At 41.2% G+C, this 18,318-nt stretch overlaps 1 protein-coding gene across 1 annotated transcript in view; it reads right to left on the bottom strand.

Moving 5' to 3' along the window:
- The window catches only part of RYR3 (ryanodine receptor 3), a 379,117-nt gene that overhangs the window by 209,336 nt on the left and 151,463 nt on the right, over nt 1–18,318 (bottom strand). The window contains exons 19-22 of the mRNA XM_061158246.1: nt 9,429–9,645; nt 4,099–4,203; nt 2,258–2,361; nt 680–763 (exon numbers count right to left, since the gene is read on the bottom strand). Of these exons, the coding sequence (XP_061014229.1) occupies nt 680–763; nt 2,258–2,361; nt 4,099–4,203; nt 9,429–9,645 (510 nt within the window). The remainder of the gene's footprint in view (nt 1–679; nt 764–2,257; nt 2,362–4,098; nt 4,204–9,428; nt 9,646–18,318) is intronic.

The raw sequence follows: 18,318 nt of genomic DNA, 5'->3' as shown, positions 1-18,318 counted from the left end.
CTGGGAGCTGCCTCTGAGAGTGGAGCCTGGGGGTTTCACAGCGAGGAAGGGGGAGATAAGCATTCGATTCGAGCTGGCACTGCCTTGGCTCTCAACTCATGACGACACCTGGGTGTGAATGCGTGTGCCCCCATGGCTGGCACATGTGTGAGTGAGCAAGCGAGCCAGGGGATGTGCCAGCAAGCCCGTATCTGAGAGTGTGAGAACACATGACAAGGGAATGTATAGATGAGAAGGACGCATGCAGATTTAGGGGCCAAATTAAATCTTGGCAGACAGGCCCATTTCTACAAGACTTACAAGGCTGGCCCAATGCCAGAGGAGTGAATCTTTGCTGTGGCTACCGACCATATTCAAGTTCTCATGCCAACTGCTATTCTTATAGACCGTGACAGCTTATCCTTCCGAGTGCCGCAGCTTCTGGCTCAAAACTAACAATAGTAGATAGCAGCGTGGGTCCAGGCAGAAGGAGTAAAAAGAGAGGAAGCCTGGAAACCCTGTACTTCAGCCAGTTTCTGCTTGGGGTTTGAGTGCAGTCCAGGCACCTGGAGGAACTGCCTGACCTGGTGCTGGAAGTATCTCGGGCGGTCCCCTGCCTCTGTGCATGGACCTCCTGTCCTCCCAGTTTAAACATTAAGTCTGAAGCATTAAAGTTCCCAACCATTAAAAGATCACCTACTTTTTGGGCAATTTGACCTTCTTGAGATCGTCCTCAGCAGCAGGGTGAACATGAGCGATGTGGCACCCCAGGGCCAGGAGAGTTCTGTGATGTAGTGGACAGAGAAATCAAAGGTCAGTGGCAAGGGGGAGGACAGTGAGAGCCCCAACCTCCATCAGAAGTGATAAAAACAGACTATATTCATTCATTTAGACCAGAGGTTGCCAAACTTTTTCTTAGAGGTGAGACAGGAAATGTTGTAGGCTTTGTGGTCCTTAGGTCTCGTCTCTATTACAATTACTCACCTCTGCCACTGCAGAGGGGAAACAGTCATAGACAATATGCAAGACAATATGAAGAGTCTGGCTTTGTTACAATACACATTTTTTTTTTAACCAAAATAGGTGGCTGGTTAGATAAGCTTGTGGATCTTAGTTTGACAACTCCTGAATACATAGCAGAAGAATGAAACAAAAAAAGTTTGTTCATTCTGGGAAACCTTTTCTAGTTTACGAATCTGCATTAGGATTGTATCCTGATTCTCCAATTCCAGAGGACAGACGGGACCCTAATAGCAAATCCAGAAGTCAGCAACCATTTCCTGGGTGCTCCCCATACACAGCACCTTGAGTTGTGCTGGATACCATGAGGTACGAAAGCCCCATCCTTGAGGAGGGTCACTGTGATGGAAGACATTACACATGGGTTCCTGTGAGACAAGGCTCCTGACAGAGCATCACTATGCCAGCAAACCTGAAGTTAAAAAGTTCTGTACTGACAAGGAGCGAACAGAGAAATACTAGGCAGAGAGCACAGGTAACAAGTACAAAGGGAATTCAAGAAGGGAGATATAAAATTGGGCTAAAAAAAAAATGAAGATCTGAATCAATGTTTAAACTGTGGGTGGGATCATAGAGAAGCTAAAAGTTATTTTTAAGTTGAATGTTAGTTAATTAAACTATGTTTTCCCATTGATTTTTAGAAATGCTGTATCCTTTTTTAATATTCAGCATCTCATTTAACCATTAAGACAATTAGGAAGAGATATGAACTATTACTATCCTCATTTTGTAGATGAGAGAAGAGAGACTTAGGTTAAGTTGTACAATTCCACTATGACCTAGAACCTACTATATATCTTATCTTCTTTTCTTAATGATACATGAACTAAAAGAGGCAATTCCCCTGGAGAAGGAAAAGGCAGCCCACTCCAAAATTCTTGCCTGGGAAATCCCATGGATAGAGGAGCATGGTGGGCTATGGTCCATGGGATCCCAGAGTTGGACATGACTTAGCAACTAAACAACAAAGGAGGCAATCAGTCTTTTGCAAGTTTCTCTTCCTTTTTTCTGCCTACATTTTCCTTGTCCCTGGCAAATAGCAAATGGTCTCTAAAGAACTATATATGCTAAATAACAACAGTGGATATATTATTCACTATGCTAAATCCTTTCGTGGCATGAATAATCCCCATTTCTGCTACTTTGTCAGAATGCATCATGTTTTCGAGGCAAGAGACAACAGGTTTGTAATTTAGTTATAAGGCATTAAATCATCTACTCACTGTTTAATCCAAATTCAATTCAATTAAACACTCACTTTAAGGTTTCAGTTGACATTTGTAGGTTATAATTCTTCTCAGTTTCGGGCAGCTTTGAAAACTCAACTAGGCAGGGGTGTTGTCTTTTATTGTCATCCCGTATCTAGGTGACAACATAAGAAAGAATACAATTTTAAGTTTTCACAACCGGCACTGCCTGGGGAAACAGAAAAGGACACACTTTGAGTCATGGCCCAGGCAATTCGTATCAGGCAAAACAATGACAGCTATTTGCTGGTAGACAAATAGACGATCTTCTCTCTAGTAAGTGACACATGCAGTCCCCCGGCTGCTGGTGACTTGTGTTCGGTGCACTGCTTCTAGTCAAGTGTTTGCATTCAGAACATACTTTCCCAGGGAAGCAACTTTATTCATGGCAACCATGCTCCTGCCAGTCCCAAATTTATAGAACCCTGGTGCCACTGCAGGGTAGCATTCTTCAGAACATAAAGGACTACAGACTCTGGACCAGCACTGTCTGATGGAAACACAACCACCAATGGGAACTACGTTTGTAATTTCAAATTTCCTAGTAACCACATGAGAAAAGCAAAACAGCAGCAACAGAAATCCTCCTAAACCAAACCAAACCAAAAAATTCCCAAACAAACAAAACAAAGAAACCCCAAACAAAACAAAACAAAGAAACCCCAAACAAAACAAAACATCCCCCAAAAGCAAAAGCCAAACCAGGTGAAACGAATTTTAATAATGTATTTTACTTAACCCAATACATTCAAAACCTTACCATTTTAACAAATAATTAAGAAATTATTTCTGAGCTATTTTATATTGGCTTTTCATAGAAAGCCTTAAAAAGCCACCGTGTACTTTCTATTTACAGCATAAGTCAATTCAGGCTAGTCACATTTTAAATGCTTAGTAGCCACATGTGGCCCATAGCTATTGTATTGAGCAGTGCAGATCCAGACATTAAGTCACTCATTCATTCATTCATTTATTTCACAAACACTTGCTGAATGTCTACTAGGTGGTGGGCTGTGGGCTAGACCTTAGGAGTTCAGTGGTGAGCTGGAATAGGATACAGTCTTATGGGCAGTAATGCAATCATCAAAGAAGTAAGTGTTTAATTCCAACTGTGATTCATTCTCAAAGGAGAAATCTGTGGCATTACAAGAGCATATAGCAGAGAGGGGGTCACATATAAAGAGAATATTTATGAGCTATATCAATATATACATGCTGGGGTGCAGGGACCCTTTCAGTAACTAAGCTGGACGGTACATAATTTTAGAGTGTCAAGGTCATAGGAAGCTCTAGAATCATGGGTCCTTCTGCCTTCGGACATGACCTTATACAAATCACAGAAGAAAGTCCATTTACATCCTCTTTGAACAAGGTTCTCTAGTGAAAGAAATTTCTTAACCTTCTCCGGGTGTCCATGAATCTTAGAGATATGTCTGAAAACCACAATAAACAAATTCTAATTCACAACAATGAATCAGCCTCTTTTCACCAGCCATGCAGAGAGGACAGCTTTTTCTGAAGAGAAATAAGACGTGAGGGTACTCAAGGAGGAGCTGAGGGATGACCACACTCGATATTCCCTGAAGAAAACATCCAGCATTTGGGAGTAAGAAGGAGACTGGCCCCTGGTCTCCTGTCTGTCTATGCAGATCCAGTCTCCCCGGCACACCTGACCACGGTTCAACACAATTCCGAGCAAGGCTGCTGGACACAGTGAGAGCTGGATGGACTCAGTAAGAAGTAGGTTTGGGCTCGTGAGGTTTTTGTTTTTTATCATTTGAGCCTTTGAAGAACTCTTCCAGGTAAAAGGCAACCCAACCCTCCACTCTAGCCAGGCCACTCAAACACCTACCTTGCCAAAAGTCCAGCCAAGCTCTATTTTATTCATTCCCCAAAGCTCATGGATGTTTTCAGCCAGTCTATCTCGGATTTTCTCTAGATGAGGTGGTAAAACAACCTAAAAGGGAACAACAAATGAGAAGTCATTACTACGAGAATCAGTTTTCTTAAGATCTTATCATTAAATCTAGGCAGATCAGATACCCCAGTTGAATTCATTACATGTCACTAAAGGATATTAACCCTGAATATTCATTGCAAGGACTGATGCTGACGCTGAAGTTCCAATACTTTAGCCACTTGATGTGAAGAGCCAACTCATTGGAAAAGACCTGGGAAACATTGAGGGCAAGAGAAGAAGGGGGTGACAGAGCATGAGATGGTTGGATGGCAGTCCCGACTCAGTGGACATGAGTTCGAGCAGGGACTGGGAGATGGTGAAGGTCAGGGAAGCCTGGCGTGCTACAGTTCATGGGGTCACAGAGTTGGACACGACTTAGCAACTAAACAACAACATGTCACTCAAGAGGGGCTGTTTCTAGAGACTCCTTCCTCTGGACCATCTCTCCCTATGCTCTCTTCTTGAGAGATCTCAGCCATCCACAGGTGGTCAAGCCTGAACTCTTGTAGTTCAGATCCACTATTCCAACTGCCTGCAGGATTTTTCCACCAAAGTGAATTCAGTATATGACTCAAAGCAGAATTCATTATTTTTCCTTAAATTTTTTTTCTCATTTTAGACTTCTCTTTTTTGTTGAATGAATGTGTCCACAATTGCCTTAAACCTGAAAGCCATCTTGGTGTCTTTTGTCTTGGCATTATACTCCCACTTTCACACCCCCCCACCAACCACAACTAATCAGTCACAAAATCCAACATGCTTATTTCCTAAACATCTTTCTGAAGGTTCCCCTCCTTCACATCACTCAACCTTGTTATTTTCTACCTGGACCATTACAAGACCATTCACAATTGGTCTCCCTAACTCCCACCAATCTATTTTTCACACTGTGACCAGACTGATGAGCTGACAATAATACAACTACATCAAAACACTCTCCTTTTGAGCATCTGCAAGTACCCCTTGACTTTCCAAATACACAGACTAGATGTATTAATCAAGAATATAGTGCCTTTCTTCAGTCCTCTCATCACAGTCCTCTCAAACACATCTTTCCAAATTTCCTGAAATTCTCCACAAAGGTCACACTGTCTCACAGTTCTGTGCCCTTATATATGTAACCTTTATTCTTATTAGTACTCCCCATAACACACATAATATGTATACTATCCCTGCTCCCATGCCATATGACAAATGACAAAGACTCTCTCCTTGGCCCTATCTATAGATGGGTGCTTCTGAGCTATTTTTCCTCTAGGCTCAATCCTTGGACCTTGTCTTCAGGATTCCAGTTTTAGCAAGAATCTTGCTAATTCAGTTTACTGAGAGCCCACACCCTTTATATCTGATCACCCACCATGTCTGATCAAATTTATTTGCCCCCCATCCTCCCCCAGGTGATATCAGATCACTCAGACCTGCCTTCAGTGAGAACTGTTAGGTCAGTTTAGTAAGAATCCATCCCGACCGCAATGTTCCACTTACTACTTTTGCATCACTGACATGCCCGCCCCACCCCACCCTGTTCCTTGGCTGTAAATCTCCACCTGTCTGTGTTGTGTTCAGAACTGACCCCAGCTCTATAATGGGGTTCCCTTAACTCTACTGCAAGAGCTTCTAAGTAAGATCTGTTTTTACCTCTTTAACTGCTGCCCAGCTCTGGTTTTAATACAAGTTCAGTTTCAGTTTAGTCGCTCAGTTGTGTCTGACTCTTTGCGACCCCATGGACTGCAGCACACCAGGCTTCCCTGTCCATCACCAACTCCCGGAGTTTACTCAAATGCAAGTCCATTGAGTTGGTGATGCCATCCAACTATCTCATCCTCTGTTGTCCCCTTCTTCTCCTGCCTTCAACCTCTCCCAGCATCAGGGTCTTTTCAAATGAGTCAGCTCTTCACATCAGGTGGCCAAAGGATTGGAGTTTCAGCTTTAGCATCAGTCCTTCCAATGAATATTCAGGACTGATCTCCTTTAGGATGGACTGGTTGGATCTCCTTGCAGTCCAAGGGACTCTCAAGAGTCTTCTCAACACCACAGTTCAAAAGCATCAATTCTTCAGTGCTCAGCTTTCTTAATAGACCAACTCTCACATCCATACATGACTACTGGAAAAACCATAGCTTTGACTAGATGGACCTTGGTTCGCAAAGTAATGTCCCTGCTTTTTAATACACTGTCTAGGTTTGTCATAACTTTTCTTCCAAGGAGCAAGTGTCTTTTAATTTCATGGCTGCAGTCACCATCTGCAGTGATTTTGGAGCCCAAAAAATAAAGTCTGTCACTGTTTCCCCATCTACTTGCCATGAAGTGATGGGCTGGAGCCCAAAAAATAAAGTCTGTCACTGTTTCCCCATCTACTTGCCATGAAGTGATGGGACTGGATGCCATGATCTTAGTTTTTTGAATGTTGAGTTTTAACCCAACTTTTCCACTCTCCTCTTTCACTTTCATCCAGAGGCTCTTTAGTTCTTCTTCACTTTCTGCCATAAGGGTGGTGTTATCTATGTATCTGAAGTTATTGATATTCCTCCTGGCAATCTTGATTCCAGCTTGTTCTTCATCTGGCCCAGCATTTCTCATGATGAACTCTGCATATAAGTTAAATAAGCAGGGGGACAATATACAGTCTTGATGTACTCCTTTCCCTATTTGGAACCAGTCTGTTGTTCCATGTCCATTCCTAACTGTTGCTTCCTGACCTGTGTACAGATTTCTCAAGAGACAGGTCAGGTGGTCTGGTATTCCCATCTCTTTAAGAATTTTCCACAGTTTGTTGCGATCCACACAGTCAAAGACTTTGGCGTAGTCAATAAAGCAGTAGAAGATGTTTTTCTGGAAACTTCTTGCTTTTTTGATGATCTGATGGATGTTGGCAATTTGATCTCTGGTTCCTCTGCCTTTTCTAAATCCAGCTTGAACATCTGGAAGTTCATGGTTCACATATTGCTGAAGCCTGGCTTGGAGAATTTTGAGCATTACTTTACTAGCCTGTGAAATGAGTGCAATTGTGTGGTAGTTTGAGCATTCTTTGGCATTGCCTTTCTTTGGGATTGGAATGAAAACTGACCTTTTCCAGTCCTGTGGCCACTGCTGAGTTTTCCACATTTGCTGGCATATTGAGTGCAGCACTTCCACAGCATCATCTTTTAAGATTTGAAATAGCTCAACTGGAATTTCATCACCTCCACTAGCTTTGTTTGTAGTGATGCTTCCTAAGGCCCACTTGACTTCACATTCCAGGATGTCTGGCTCTAGGTGAGTGATCATACCATTGTGATCATCTGGGTCATGAAGATGTTTTTGTATAGTTCTTCTGTGTATTCTTGCCACCTCTTCTTAATCTCTTCTGCTTCCAGTAGGTCCATACCATGTCTGTCCTTTATTGTGCCCATCCTTGCATGAAATATTCCCTTGGCATCTCTAATTTTCTTGAAGAGATCTCTAATCTTTCCCATTCTATTATTTTCCTCTATTTCTTTGCATTGATCACTGAGGAAGGCTTTCTTATCTTTCCTTGCTATTCTTTGGAACTCTGCATTCAAATGAGTATATCTCTCCTTTTCTCCTTTGCCTTTTGCTTCTCTTCTTTTCACAGCTACTTGTAAGGTTAAAAGAGTTTTGCCAAGAGAATGCACTGGTCATAGCAAATACTCTCTTCCAACAACACAAGAGAAGACTCTACACATGGACATCACCAGATGGTCAATACCGAAATCAGAGTGATTATATTCTTTGAAGCCCAAAATGGAGAAACTCTATACAGTCATCAAAAACAAGACCAGAAGCTGCCTGTGGTTCAGATCATGAATGCCTTATTGGCAAATTCAGACTTAAATTGAAGAAAGTAGGGAAAACAACTAGACCATTCAGGTATGACCTAAATAAAATCCATTACGATTATACACTGGAAGTAAGAAATAGATTCAAGAGATTAGATCTGATAGACAGAGTGCCTGAAGAACTATGGATGGCAGTTCGTGACACTGTATAGGAGGCAGTGATCAAGACCATCCCCAAGAAAAAGAAATGCAAAAAGGCAAAATGGTTGTCTGAGGAGGCCTTACAAATAGTTGTGAAAAGAAGAGAAGGTAAAGGTTTTAATACAAACTACCCCAATATTTATCCTCCTGTTGTTAGCTCAGTGTCTCAGTGTCTTCCCCAGATACCTTCAGGGAAAGTTTCTCTATGTTTTCCCAGCACTTTGCTCCTGTCTCCACAGAGGTCACAAACTGGGGACTCAAGTTCTCTTTTCTCCCCCTTATTTTCTCTAATTGACTACTACTACAGTAGCAACAATAAATGATTATTACCATTTTAATTTATTAGATGATAGTTCATAAGAAGTATAAGAGTTCATATAAAAATTCAGATTTCTAGTATCTCCTGACCAACTGGAAGACTCTAACGTTGGCCTGACACTTTTACTTGGCGATTATAAGCTAGGGCTAAGAAATCGCCACCTGCTTTAGAAGGGCCTGCACCTTTGACCTGCTTCCCTTCTGTGTCATCTCCCTGGCTCTAGTATAATGATTATTAGTGTTTCCATTATTTACAAAAATCCCAGTTATGTTTGAGGAGGGGAGCTCGTGGAGAATTTTTTTTTTTTAGAAAAAGTATACCAAGTCAATGACATACAAGGAGACTACAGAGAAAAGTAGCAATAAAATATTTAAGCTATGTATAAAAGGCACTATTTGACTTTCGACTAGTCTTTTAAAAAACTGACTTCTTATTGAAAAGTCAAAGTTAAGTGGCATGATGTTTTGATAAGGAGCAAAACTGGGAAAACTATTAGCAAACAAATGACTACTGTATTTAGGTTTTACTGGTTAAATAAGATAATCTGTTTAAATTAAGTGCTCCTTAGTCAATCACAGCCTGAAAGTCAGACTTAAAAAAAAAAAATTACACTTTTTTTTTTTTGCTTATCTCTTCAACTTGGTTGCGAATTCCCAGAGAGTCTTGAGACATTTCTGCCTGTGTCTCACAGAGTCTGGTACAATGCCTGGTGTGTAGCAAGTGCTCAACTTGCTCATGGATTGCAAAATCCTCAGACTTCAATTGTTGCATATGGTGAAAATGTAAAGAATAATGGTTGTTCATATATCATGACAATGCTACAAAATGTATAGTAAGAATAGCTCAGTGGTGAAGAAGCAAAGAGGATTTAACCCTGTTACATTATCTCCATGGGATGCCTCCTGTTGGCAGCCTGAACCTACCTGACTGGTATCTATGGGGCATGGGATGAAAGAGGCTTGGGAGAGGAACTGGGTGGTACCCAACAGATCTCGAACTCCTTCAGCATCACGTTTATACTCTTTGACAGGCTCCAATCTCATCTTTTCTTTTGGAAGTAAGGCTTCATAGCAAGGGGCATAGCCAGAGGGAGGCAGGAACTTAAATTCTCCATGACGTCCACCCAGCAGGAAACGTACTCTGTGTTATTTGGAGAGACCAGGAAGAGAGAGGTTAAAAAAATAATATGCCAGCCCAAATAAATGAAAGTTAAAGATCAGCTCCCCCCATCCAAATTATTTTTTTGGGAAGTGAATGATGTCAGATTCATCACAGTAAACACCCTAAAGTACACATCATAGTAAACACCCTAAACTGGAGATAAAGCCAAGTATCAGTTCATACTGCAGACAATTCTCAATTGACTATGTCAGCTAAGTTCTTAAAAATTAAGATACATTAAAACTACTAGATTTTTTTTCTTTTTCTTAATTGGAGCATAATTGTTTTACAATGCTGTGTTAGTTTCTGCTGCACAATGAAGTGAATCAGCTACATGTATACATATATCCCCTTTCTCTTGGGCCTCCCTCCCACCCACTCCTATCCCACCCCTCTAGGTCATCACAGAGCACCGAAAACAACCCTATCAAAAAATGGGCAGAAGATCTCAATGGACAGCTCCTCAAAGAAGACATGTAGATGGCCAAGAGGCACAAGAAAAGATGCTCAACATCACCAGTTATTGGAGAAATACAAATCCAAACTACAATGAGGTATCACCTCACACTCATCCAAACAGCCATCATCAAAAAAGTCTACAAACAATAAATGCTAGAGAGGGTGTGGAGAAAAGGGAACCCTCCCACACTTGGTGGCAATGTAAATTGATACAGTCACTATGGAGAACAGTATGGAGGCACTTAAAAAAGTAAAAATAGAAGTATCATATGACCCAGAAATCCCACTCCTGGGCATATATACCTTGAGAAAACCGTAATTCAAAAAGACATACACTTAATGGTCATTGCAGCACTATTTACAATAGCCAAGACACAGAAGCAACCTAAATGCCTATTGACAGATAAATGGATAAAGATGATGTGGTACTTATATAAAATGCAATATTACTCAGCCAATAAAAAGGAATGAAACTGGGTCATTTGTAGAGATGTGGACGGACCTAGAATCTGTCATACAGAGTGAAGTAAGTCAGAAAGAAAAAAAAAAATCATATATTAAAATCACTAGATTTAAAAAACCAAGTTCATCCTTACCCTAGTTGGAGAATCATTACTATAGATATCATTAATATAGATGTTATTACTATAGTTTGAAAAGAGTAACAGTGATAATGACAGATTCTGAAAAGATCACATTGAAACAACAGCATGAAAACTTCAAGTCCTTTTACTTGAGAGAGATTACTCACACAACAATGAAAGAAAACATGATATAAATATTTGGGGAAAATAGGAAATTCCTAGTTTAAGGTGCAAAAAGATCCAGTAACACGAGAATATTAAACAGAAATGGTATACATGGCAGGAGATGTTAATAGAAAAGATACACTGAAGAGGCTGCAGTTCCCCAAAGTAGCCATATGAGGGAGGCTGTGAGAAAGTACCAGCAGGTGGTCACAGCCATGCAGGGGCCAAAGGGGCACCCAGTGTTTGCTCACTAGGGTTTCAGAGCCTTCTAGGGGGCACCACTGCCTTGCTGGCATCCAGGCCTAATGCCCTGGCCCACTCGGACCTCCCAAGGAAGAAGGAAGACTCCTTGTGGGCCCACAGTCAGGGCTGGCATGGATTACCAACAAACTGAAATCTTTAAAATATTTTAATTCTGCATTCTGGCTGACTATCAGCCCCATATATATTGTTAGGTTAGGGTAGAGCACAAAGTTCCTCTGCAAGAAGAGAGTGAAAGTGAAGTATTTCAACATGACACTTTATAGGCTTTTAGGTTTGAGACTAGAAATAACAGCTTTTGCAAATCATCTGTAACCACGTTAAACTGATGAGAAAATATGATGGTAACATTAAGTAATTAAGACATGATAAGATACACAGCCCTACAGGATCACCAATAATCTTACACAGGAAAAATCCATCCACATACATAGCAGCTACACATATTCACTCCCTCCCACTTCCCCTCAGCATAACTAACTATGATATTTACTGAGCCCACATGAACTGCACTGTTCTCCACACTGTGGATCCAGCAATAAATCAAGAATACCCTGTCCCTCATGTCACAGAGCAGGCATCCAATGAGGCAAACAGTTATAACAACTGATTGGGAGACATTTGATGAGGGAATAAACAGGGAGCCTGAAACAACTCGGGGAAGGTGGGGGGTGCTAGACTGGGGTCTAGAAAGGCTTCTCTGAGGGGGAGATATTTCTCTTGACCCCAAAGGAAAAGGAGAAGCCAATGAGCTCAAAATCTGGAGGAAGAGCATTCTGGGTGAAAGGAACAACATGTGCAAAGGCCCTGAGGTAGGGAAGACATGGGTGGAGGGCAGTGTGAGAACATGGGGAGCCCAGGGGGTGAGAGATGAGGTGGCAGGGGGCAGGGCTAAATCAGGCAGGGTCTGTTTCTTTCAGGTGAGGAGCTTCTGAGGGATTTGAGGAGAAGAAATACAGGATTCTTCTCACTGTTCCATGTAGACAGGTCTGGGGACCAATTAGGAGGCACCTAACATCAATCTAGTCCCAGTGAGAGATAAGGCTGGGTTGGAACAAGATGATGAAGACCAAGCTGGAAAGCAGTGGTTAGATTCCAATTTTGTTTTGGAATTTGGCTTGTTAGGAATTGGTGATGAAGTGGGCCCGTGTGTGTGGAGGTACATGTGGGGAGGTTATGACCTAGCAAAGATTCTCACAGCAATACTCTCCACTAGGTCTCACTTCCTTTAACTGGAATATTCTGGTGGGGGAAGCCTTGCAGCAGAGTCTCAGTGTTGGCTGAGTAACTGTGATCAGGCGCAGCTAATGATAAAATTGGAAAATAAAAGTCTCTCCAAGTAAAAGGCATTAAGTTTTTTTCCCCTTCCCAACATAAACGAATTCTTTATCCAAACAGCATTTTATGCTGTTTTAAAATTAATTACAGAAATCATATGAAGCCTCCCACTTTCCCATTTTAAAGTACTAAACAACAATAATATAGAATTAGAACCACAATTATTCCCTGTGAGTGTTCCTACATTAAACATTATATAACAGGACACAATCTATATGTATTAAGAATATGAACAAAGATATTAGGACAAAATTGAGTCATTAGCCTGCAATGTTACTAATTTAGTAAACCTTCAGGAAATAATAATTAGGCCTTAATATTTGCTATGACCTTTCCAAAATTCAGTTGCAACAGAACAGACTGGGTTACTGACATGTTGGAACATGCTGGAACTATGGGACTAAACTAAATCATTTTGGGATAAAACTATATCATTCTGGGACAAAAATAAATCGTTTTGAGAAAAGAATTTGTGTGGGAAGTTTTCTGCTTTCCCCTTCTTACTGAGCATTCTTTCAGTGAATAGCTGAATGCCCAAGAGGAGCTTGTACAACTGGTGTATTTCTTGTTACTAGTGTATGGATTCTAAGACCAACTAAATGATCTCTTACCAGGACGTCTAGATGGACTTAATTATTCATAAACCCTATTGCCAGTTACGTATAGTTTTAACATTTCTCTTATGCTTTAAAATCTGCTATTGTCCTCTGGATAGAGAACAAATCAAGAAAGGTAGAAATCTAGGTAGCACTTAGGGAGAACAATGCTGCTTTTATATTCAGTTATTAAAAGGAGAATGATAATTTGGTTATAAATTTTAATCTTATCACCTCGAATGGCCACAAAGATAGTAAAATAAAAAATTAACATGTTTACTGCTTACTGAAGCATTCATCTTACAGTGCCATTATGCTGTGCTTCAGGGGTAAAAAGAAGGGTTCTGGGTGGCTTCCCAAGCCCTGCCAGGCGGGGCTGGACAGGAGCTGGTGTGGGCACACCACCATCTGTGGCTCCTCCGCTTGCTGCCCAGAGTCTGCGGGAAGGGCTCCAACAACCACCATGAAGGCCAGGGGTGCTCATAAACCCTCTCCCGGAGACCCACAGCAACCAGGTCAAAGGGAATAATTAGGGATAAAATACAGGTATAAAGGGAACCACCAAAAGCAAGAAAGAAAATACCTGAAGCCCACTTTAATGATGTAAGGATATTAAAATGGGATCCCCCTTTGTCTCTAGTTTAGTAGAGGTCCCAGATGCAAATAATTCAGAGGATGCCAATGTTTTCTCATCCTGAAATAAGGTGCTGGACAGCTATGAGGATCCATGAAAAAACTGTGAAATCAGTGCAGCTTTAGCCCACCCACTACCTCCACACTGATAAGAAAGGTAAAGAATTCGTTTGGAGAAAGCTGTCAGGGGGAAGGAGATGGGAGTCCTTTCCCATCAGAAGTCAAATGAGGGCTTTAAGGAACTACTCAGAAGCTTCTGGGTGTCCCTGGAATGTAGCAAGGGACATGTTTGCCTAGTGATGGCGCAGAGCAGAGGGACAGATGAGCCAGCTGCTAGCCATTAGAAAGGAATCCTGCCTGGAAAGGCAAATGACTAAGCAGAGATCAGAAACCCAGGGCTTGGGGGAGGGAGGAGGCCCACATAGCTGGAGGGGGAGCGGGAACAGAGGAGGCTTGGGGTCAGCCAGAAGGGAGCGGCCAGCACAGGTGGGGAAGCCAAGTCAAGAGATTTGCAGTTGGATGCTCCCAGCCTGGGGCTCTCGGAGAAACCTACCCAAGAGCCTCAGAAGAGAAAGATGCAGCAATTATGTAGCAGCTACAGAAGTCTTGATGTCACAAGGCAGCTGCACCAGCTCCATGGAACGTGCTCACCCTTCAGTCATCTTGGGTCTGGGCTGGACCCTAGGCCCTGGAGGGGCCTGAGACAGGAGCCTGTGGCTGAGGAGGGGCCTGACTTCAAACTGCAGGGGGAGCAGGGAAGGGCTCAAACGATAACTGGATGCAAATCTGGAGTTTTTATATTTTCAAAAGATGGAATTTTTAAGTATTGGCAAGATGGTTCCTGGTCTTAAAAGGAGTAATAAGGGCTACAGAACCTGCCCAAGAACTTATCCAGGAGTCCAGAGAAAGGATTTAAAGGCATGGAGAGAGAGACAACAGTTACACCTATCTAGCCTACTTTTTCCAATAAATCTGTTATCTGGCACTTACTGTTAATCTTTTAAATCCTTTGGTCTCATTCATCAATGAGAAATTTTCAATTAAAATATAAACCTCTCTTCTCTTGGGGTATACTTCCCTGCTCCTTGGGTTCCACTGAATCTCTTAGTATCACAAAAAATATTAAATTGAAAATAAAAAGATAATTTAAGAGCTCATTAAAGTTAGTTCTTCATCCTCTGATTTTTCTCTACATTAATAGATTTTAAAAATCAATTTCATTAATCAATTTAATGTCTTCCACTAAAGCACTTGTATCATCTTCTAGGGTTCTTCCTATAACTCAGACTCACCATCAGCTCTCCAAGGTTTTTTTGTCTTCCTAAAGTGATTACAATAAGGGACTGTTTCTTTAGATTTCTCTACTTTAAAGATGAGCAATAGATTCAGTAATAGTCACCTGGGAGTAGTGAAGTTTGAGGATGCATAGAGGAATTTTTTATTTACTAGGCTAATTTTATAAACAGAGAAAACTGCCTTGAAAAACTCCCCACTAGCATTTGCAATTTCATCTTTTAAGATTTGTACATTTTTACTTACCAATTTGCAGAAGAGATGAGAAAACCTATCATAAATCCTCAAGTTTGAAAGACTGACCCATGAATAAAAAATAGAGTAAAAATCAAGACAAACCTTTGCCATACTCAAAAAAGATGACTAAGTTTCCTTATTCATACTGTACTAGCAAACTGTGAAATCATTTTAGTCTTACTAGATGTCTCATTATTCTTACTGAATCCCTCCCAGGAGTTGGGACAGTGTTCCAAAGAAGAAAAGGATACAGGCTATGGTTAGCAGCAGAAAGAAATGGCAAGCTTTTACTGACCTGAATTCAACTCATAAGTCATGATTCATAATTGCATCTTTAGTCCACATTGCTAAGACAGGAGAACAATTTGAGTTATGTACATTCCCACATTCATATTTCTTTCTGGCCAGTGTTTGATGAAAGCCCAGGGCAATTCAGCCAGTGCTCATCATGTTCTCCACAGAAGTATATTTATCTCAGCAATAATTTCCACAGCATTGACCACAGCAAGCTGGAAATAGCTAAGCTATTGGTTACCTGAATTTTAGCCAAGCCTGGTGCAGAAAACAAACAGCAACCGCAAATACCAACCATCTTTGGAGAGCGTTGTTTTTATATATTAGAAAGGCTGGTAAAAGACTTACATATGAAGATTAAGTAGATGGATGGGGAATTTGGGTTTCCCAGGTGGCGCCAATGGTAAAGAACTCACCTGCCAATGCAAGAGACTAAGAGACTCAGGTTCGATCCCTGGACCAGGAAGATCCCCTGGAGAAGGGCATGACAACCCACTCCAGTATTCTTGCCTGGAGAATCCCATGGACAGAGGAGCCTGGTAGGCTATGGTCCATAGGGTCACGAAGAGTTGGACATGACTGAAGTGACTCAGCACACACACAAGCGGAATTTAACCATAGCTATAAAATATACTCTACTATAGCAACTTAACTCATCAATTTTCTGCAAAACTAAGCACTCAAATTTCACTATATACTGTGGCTTTAGTGCAATGTTCTCTGTGTGGCACATACCATCATGCCATTTGGCAGGGTGAGATTGCCTTTTAATAAGAGCTTTCTGATATCTAAGTAATTCAACCTTTTGGGTGGGCTCCAAGGTACACATGCTTCAAGCCAAATTCTGTCCTAGAACAAATAAGGTTGTTACACTGAGGGTCTATTACACTCATGATACCCTCCACAAACAAACTAGTGTGAGAGGAAACCAAGGAGGCACATTTATAATGGTTAGAAAAGAGCACATATTGATTTGTGGATTTTGTTAGTAATTACTCATACTGCTTTTGACTTCACTGTGGGTAAATCTAATTGAAAAAGATTTTTGCTCTCTGATGCCTCTGGCAGGGACATCCTGATCAGGTACTGTTAACAACATAGTTTGTAATTATAAAAATAATTGTGGGATCACAAATTCAAGACTATGACCTCAGTAAAGACCAATAAAGAGGAGGAAATGGGGCTGTAAGAGAAGTTAAATATGAGTAACAATTCTGAGTTCTTGTATGATGGAAGAAAAATCTCGGTCTAGATAGGAATAATCTTGCATCTTTCTGAGAATGACATTATAAAACTATGCAAGTATTCTACTATATTGGGTGAAAACACTAATTTCTTTTCAATTTTGTTATTAAACACATTTATTTTCAATAAGATACTTTAACTTGGAATTAATATCTTGCTTTCTTTTTCTAGCTTTTTGCACAACTGAACCAAAGTAATATAGAGGGGAAGTGCTGGGTTTCAGTACCAAATGATATTTTACCAGTTGATGTGAAAGAGTAAGTACTGTTACAGTGATCCCATTTGCTCAAAAGTGAAAATAAACAAATTGGTTACTTCAACAGAGGACTAGCATTGACTGTGAGTAAAGACATCATGTGACGGACTGGATGTATTTCAGTAAAATGTACTTCCCACGTATGCAACCAACTTTGATTCCACCTCTGCTCAGACCATATCATGTTCTGAGAACCAAAGATAGGAATATGTCACAGGCAATATTTTTCCTGATAGAAAGGAGACTTAAGATACATCAAGTTCCTGAGTACCACTCCTCAGTTTATGCTCCTTCAATTTCTATAACCAGGAAGTTCTAATGTTGAAGGTGTTAACTTTTTAAGTCAATCTATCTGGACTTCCCGCTCTCAAATTCTCTCAGCAGTTATACCTTCTAAATGGGTTAGATGTCTCATCTTTCTTTCTTGGAACTTTGCTTCTCTTTCTCCTGTGCACTGAGAAGGACGCATGACCCACTGACCTAGTCACAACATCTTCTCCATATGTATACTTTCCAACCCCCTATCTCTTTCCCTGCCAGCCACCATCTTTACCAAGAGAAAGTGAAAGTGAAGTCACTCAACCGTGTCTAACTCTTCTGACCCCATGGACTGTAGCCTACCAGGCTCCTCCATCCATGAGATTTTCCAAGCAAGAATACTGGAGTGGGTTGCCATTTCCTTCTCCAGGAGATCTTCCCAACCCAGGGATAGAACCCGGGTCTCCCGCATTGTAGGCAGATGCTTTACCATCTGAACCACCAGGAACTTTACCAAGAGAAGATTTAAAAAAAAAAAAACTCCAAGCAACAAAAATGTACATACTCAAAAATTCTGTCTCATTGCTCTGAGGGGGACTGGATGGATGAATGAACAACTAAGAATCATGCAACATGTGGGATCAGATGTACTGTTGGCTAAACACAGAACATACAGAAAAATCCATCAGCCAGCAGGTTGGAAAAGACCTCTTCTCCAGAGATCTGACTACAAGCTAAGCACTTTTCTCAGATGAGATTCTTGCAAAGTAGGTGGGCTTTCTTTGAAAATTAGCAAAACCCAGTGCGTTGGACACAGTCAAAGAAAACAGGGATGGCACTGATGCGGGTGACCAAGGCCATTAAGTACTCAGGCAAACGTGGTCCTGAGAACTAACTGATCAGTGACCTTGCTTCTCCAGAGACAACACTGAACCAACAGGTGGATGATCCAAATGCTGCTACGCTGGACGTAGATTTCTGCTCATTCTCTTTACTCCCGGGGAATGCAGTGGGAAAGATGTACAGTGGGGCT

The sequence above is a fragment of the Dama dama genome, chromosome 12 (assembly GCF_033118175.1).
Source record: "Dama dama isolate Ldn47 chromosome 12, ASM3311817v1, whole genome shotgun sequence".
NCBI lineage: Eukaryota > Metazoa > Chordata > Mammalia > Artiodactyla > Cervidae > Dama > Dama dama.
Note: the sequence above shows the minus strand (reverse complement) of the source record. Positions and strands in the feature narration are given on the sequence as shown.